At 48.9% G+C, this 5,410-nt stretch overlaps 1 protein-coding gene across 1 annotated transcript in view; it reads left to right on the top strand.

Annotated features, from left to right (window-relative positions):
• Taf12 (TATA-box binding protein associated factor 12) overlaps window positions 1-3,681 on the top strand; it is an 11,374-nt gene extending 7,693 nt beyond the window's left edge. The window contains 3 exon segments of the mRNA XM_050151548.1: window positions 670-728; window positions 909-997; window positions 1,706-3,681. Coding sequence (XP_050007505.1) covers window positions 670-728; window positions 909-997; window positions 1,706-1,741 — 184 coding nt within the window. The 3' untranslated portion in view covers window positions 1,742-3,681.
• Window positions 3,682-5,410: the final 1,729 nt, after the last annotated feature.

The raw sequence follows: 5,410 nt of genomic DNA, 5'->3' as shown, positions 1-5,410 counted from the left end.
CAGTGGTTAAGAGCATTGCCTGCTCTTCCAAAGGTCCTGAGTTCAATTCCCAGCAACCACATGGTGGCTCACAGCCATCTGTAAAGAGGTCTGGCGCCCTCTTCTGGTCTTCGGGCATGCACACAGAATATTGTATACATAATAAATAAATAAATATTTAAAAAAAAAAACAACAAAAAAGAAAACTCAAGCACTTCTATGTTGCTGGGCAGTGGTGGTGCATGCTTTTAATTTCAGCACTCAGGAGTCAAAGACAGGTGGGTCTCTGTGAGTTTGAGGCCAGCCTGGTCTACAGTGTGAGTTCGAGGATTGGTTCCAAAACTATAGAGAAACCCTATCTCAGAAAACCAAAAACAAATGGGGGGCATTAAAGTGTAGCATCTGCGCTACTATGTGTACTACAGTCTTGTAGCACCTGTACTACATGTACTATGGTACTATGCCTGTAGCTATGGGATAGTTTGTGAGCCAGGAAAAGGCTTGGAGATTAACACATGCAAAGACAGAGAGACAGAAACACAGGTCATCCTTGAAACAAGGATGCCCCCTTTATTGTGTTCCAGAGCAGCTTATAAAGGGATCCTTAACTGATAGCCACACCCCAGCTAAACCCACCAGAAATCAATCCCCTGCCATCAGGAACTCCTGAGGGCCTCGTGCTCAGAGCAGCTGCAAACACAGAAAAACAAGTTGTTTACAGGAAACTCAAGGTCTGGGGGTCCACAGCTGCCAACATTAAAGGACTTGGGGTATACTTGATAGAGTATTTGCCTTGTGTGCACCAAGCCCAGTGAAGAAGCCTTGGAGAGGCCATGGCTGTACAGTGGGTGCCCAGTCTGCCTGCGCTGCTTGCCTCTAGCTGCATTGCCTCTCGCGGGAACCCCAGCTCTGACCCTGCTTCCTTGCAGAGCGCCAGTGGAACATGTGGATCCCAGGATTTGGCTCCGAGGAAATCCGACCCTACAAAAAAGCTTGCACCACAGAAGCTCACAAACAGGTGAGGAGCCTTGGCCAGCCAGGGTTGGTCCCTAGAACTGCACCTCGGAGCGGGCATGCCAGCTGTCTTCCAGGAGTATTGTCCCCTGTGCACCAGCTTCCCTGCACAGAGGTCAGGGGCAGCACAGTGACAGCCTCCTTGGTGCTGTGCTGCTGCAGGGGAGCTTTCAGTTTCCTCTCAGCCCCAGAGAGTTTCACTTAAAGCTCTTGATTGCAGAGCGTCTGTGGGCATCCCCACCTGCTCCCACACCTTAGGAAAAGCCAGTTTAAATGACATACACCACCCAGGGCAGAGAAAGCAGTGTGCTGGGCTTGTGCTGAGAGGTACCCAGGCTGGTCTGCCCGACATTCTGGGTTATGTCTCATGGTAGCTGCTGTCCTCTGCCCTTCTTGACAGTGTGAGGACATCATTTCTGATAGAGAACCAGTTATCCCTGTCTTTAGTCCACTGGGGGTACTGGCCTCCTCTTGACAAGTCTGGCATCTTTCTGTTGTAATCTAAATGGCTGCCCTGGGGAAAGGGAGCTTCATGTGAATATGGCAGGCACAGTGGGCAGTGCCAGTCTCTCAGTCTGTGAAATGGGCCCTGTGACCATCTCTCAACCCTGCGTGCTGCTCCTACGATGTCGACCATGCTACTTGCTAACGGCCTCTGGATATCCCGTAAAGCTTCTGACTCAGAGCCCTCTTCATTTCTCTCCTCTTTCAGAGAATGGCATTGATCCGGAAAACAACGAAGAAATAACACAGGGACAGTCAGTGAATGGACGACACGCATTTGGAGATACTTGAGCTGAGACCTCAGCCATCTCATCCTTGGATTTTTTTTAAATGCTTTACAGAGAAGCATATATTTTTTATTAACAGTGCAGCAATATCTATAATGACTGAGAAGATCTGCCAAAAGAATAAAGCCTCCTACCCCAACTTCTGGTTCCTTTTCCCTGCCGTCTCAAAGAGAAGCAGTGTATCCTTGGGAGAAGACGTGGCCCAGTTTGTCTTATAAATGATTGACTGTAGGCAGAGCGGTATATGCAGTCATGTTAGGTGAGACAGTGTTAGCAAGGTTGTAGCGGGTTTGTCTGCTCCTTCCCCTAGTCCCTGTACTTTGTGATGTCAGTGTTTATATGAATATGAACTTGATTTGCTTTTCCAGAATAAAGAACTTATTAATTGAAGACACGGTGCACAGCTGAGAGCCTCTGAAATGCCAGCCAGGCCCAGCCGTCAGCAGGTGGCAGCACAGGCTCCGCACCGATCCGTACATTTAAGAAACAGGTTTTTTTTTTTCAGTTTTACTCCAAAGGAACAAACTGGCAGGAGTTGGAATCCAGTTTCTCTGCCACCAGACAGGGTAAACTAGTCCTGAAATAAACAAGCATTCTAGTTCTGGTAATGTCAGTGTCCCTGGGACTTTTTTCTTTTTTTTTGTTTGTTTGTTTTTGGTGTTTTGAGGCAAACTCTCATGTAACCCAGGCTGGCGTCATCCTTGATCCCTCCCTCCTGCCTCTACCTCTCGGTGTGCTGACTACGGGTGCATCCTCACACCCGGCTTTCTAGAGCCCTTTTGGACCGTGGCTGGAACTCCGTGGAAGATCATGAAGGAGGATGTGAACATCTTTGGGTACGGTCTGTTGCTGAGCGTCTGTCATCAGAGGAAAGCAGACCCTGCTAGACCACAGGATGTTCTCCCCAAGGCATTGTCCTGCCCATGCCCAGCACAGTCCTGTGGATTGTGAGGGGTCCATGGGCTCTGGGGAGGGTGGCTGCCCCTCTACCTAGGGACCACAGCACAGACACAGCTTTGTCATCTTCCTCCTGAGGCTTGGTCTAAGATGGGACAGTTTGTAGATCTCTTGGGTGAGCAGCTCAAAACCATTCAAATGTCGCTGTTGTTCTTGGCTGAGGTGTCACCTGCAAAAGTACAGCCAGCTTCTTCACTGGTCACACGGACACTGAGCTCGGCCTGTGGCCTAGCACCAGGAGGAGGATGTTGGAGGATTTGACCTTCCCAGAGCCTGCTGCCACTGGGAGATGCTCTCAAAGGATGCTCTGTCAGTGATGACAGACAACAGAAGGCTCACACTGCGCCCTGACTGGAACAAGACCCTGACTCCAGCAGCCAAGAAGGAAGTTTGAAGGACTCTTGAGACCTGTGTCGAGGACGGAAAGGGACAAGGCAATTGGGGAAGTACAGTGGACAGAAGTGAGGTACTCACAGATGTCAGTTCTTGATCAGCTGTGTGACAGGTAGGTGGCTTCCTCTGTCTCAGTCCTACCGTCCTGTTAGGACATTGAGTGGCTGTTCAGGTCCCTGTATGCTGTGTCTGTGCCGCTACTAGGCAAGAGCCACAATAGTGAATTAAAGCAACCTAGGTGTGCTGACGTCAGAGAAAGACAAATACGACAGAGACTAGAGTTACATCTGGAAGAAGAGGGAATGGGAAGGTGTAGCCTCGGGTTCCAGCAATGAGTGGGTTTTGTCCAGAAGTAACAGGAGCCATTGAAGCATTTTGTACAGTAATAGAATGTGCGAAGGCCCAGGGGTCTATAGAAGGCGGTGTACCTGAAGCTAGGGATGTAGTTCAGTGGTAGAGCCCATGCTTAATATAGTAAGGTCCTGGTTTCAATCCCAGAAATTAAAAACATTTAAGAAAAAAAAAAGTGTCAAGATGGGACTCACCAGGTGCAGGACTGGAAGAGAGTATACAGAGAGAAGAAAGGGAGCATGGGGTGGACAGTTCTCAGACTCAGTGTGGCTTCATCCTGGCATCTCGGGCATTTGGAGCCTTGCTCCAGTGAGCTGTGTTGGCAGCAGGCTGTTCTTGGCTTCCTACAACACTCACTTGATCAGTGTCTTTTTTACCTGTTGAGACTTGGGAAGGATTGCATTAGACAAGATGTTAGAGCCCATCCTGCCTCTCTGATCCTGTTGCAATGTGGAACATCGTCTTCTAAGTAGAACATGGTTGGTACATTGTGTATGTATGCATATTTTTGTGTATGTGTGTTTGCTCACACGTGAGCATACACACACCTGTGTGTGTGGAGGCCAAAGGGAAATCTCAGGTGTCATCCTCAGGAATGTCATCTCCCTACTTTGAGACTGGGTCTCTCCTTGAACTTGAACTTACCAGTTAGGCTAGACTGTCTCACCAATGAGCCCCAGGAATTCTGCCGTCTCCCTCTCCCTCTCCCTCCCGAGCACTGGAATTGCAAGTATGTACCACCACGTCCAGCATCTTATATAGATTCTGGGCATCAAACTCAGGTCCCCACGCCTTCGAGACAAGCACCTAGCTGTCTCCCCAGCCCTGGTTGCCGTCTTGATTGTTCAGTTGTTATTATCCTGAAGGAAAAACCAGGTTTATTGAATACACCGCGAGGAGCAGCAGGCTGGCGATAACTAGCTTACTCCCAGCCTTGTTTCATCCTCTGAGACAGGATCTCCTGTAGCCCAGGCTGATGACTAAACTTGTTACAGGACTAAGGATCCAACTGCCTCCCTCTCCCAAGTGCTGGGGTTGGCGGTGTGCACTGCTAGCCTTGCAGGCTGTCTATCACCACCTCACTTAGAGCAGCGGTGGCTATCTGCAAGAGCCTCTCCTAAGATCATGTCTGCTACTGTTCCCTCGGAAGGAAGGGGTGAGGAGGGCTAATGGGCCTTCATCTAGGGCTCCAACCTGCTGCCCTGCAAGCTGCAGTGACCCTGCCCCAGCCACGTGTGGTCTTGGGGCAGCTGGAGAATACAAAGTGTGCACAGCCAACTTCAGAGGGAACCCCATCCCTGTCATCATGTTGGGGTGGGACTTTTCAGTGATACAGCTGTTTGGGGGTCACCCATGCTCCTGTACATAAGTCCAATAAACTCATTCGTTCACCAAGAGAGACTTGGGTGGAATTGTTTCTGTCCTTGGTGCTCTGCCTAGAGTGAACTGACATCAGGAAAAATTACAATCACACAACTGAAGGGAAGTGGGAAAGGCACCCTGGGCTATATAGAAGGTGGAGTTGGGGGATGTCACCATCAATCATTTCTCCAAAAATGTTGACGGGAACTAGAAGCTGGGTGTCTCAGTAGAGCAGTGGTCGCCATCCATGGGAGCGAGGTGTTTCCCAAAAGGTATTGAGGCCCGGCCAGATGGCTCATTGTTTGCCATGCAAGCCTGCCAACCTAAGTTCAGTCATAGAACTCACATAAAGGTGGAGGGAGATAAGCAGGCAGACCAGAATATAAGTAACTAGTTTTAAAACTATAATGTATGGGCCTTTGTACCATGGGCATGCAGGGTGAAGACTCCGTTACTTGTTCATAGCTGGCAATGGCAAATTATTTGGAGATGAACCAAGTTGAGGAATTTGATCTAGGATTTTTTTTTTTTTTTTTTTTTTTTTTTTTTTTTTTTTTTTTTTT

This window comes from Alexandromys fortis, unplaced genomic scaffold, assembly GCF_014885135.2.
Source record: "Alexandromys fortis isolate MF-2015 unplaced genomic scaffold, M_Fortis_MF-2015_v1.1 scaffold_26, whole genome shotgun sequence".
NCBI lineage: Eukaryota > Metazoa > Chordata > Mammalia > Rodentia > Cricetidae > Alexandromys > Alexandromys fortis.
Note: the sequence above shows the minus strand (reverse complement) of the source record. Positions and strands in the feature narration are given on the sequence as shown.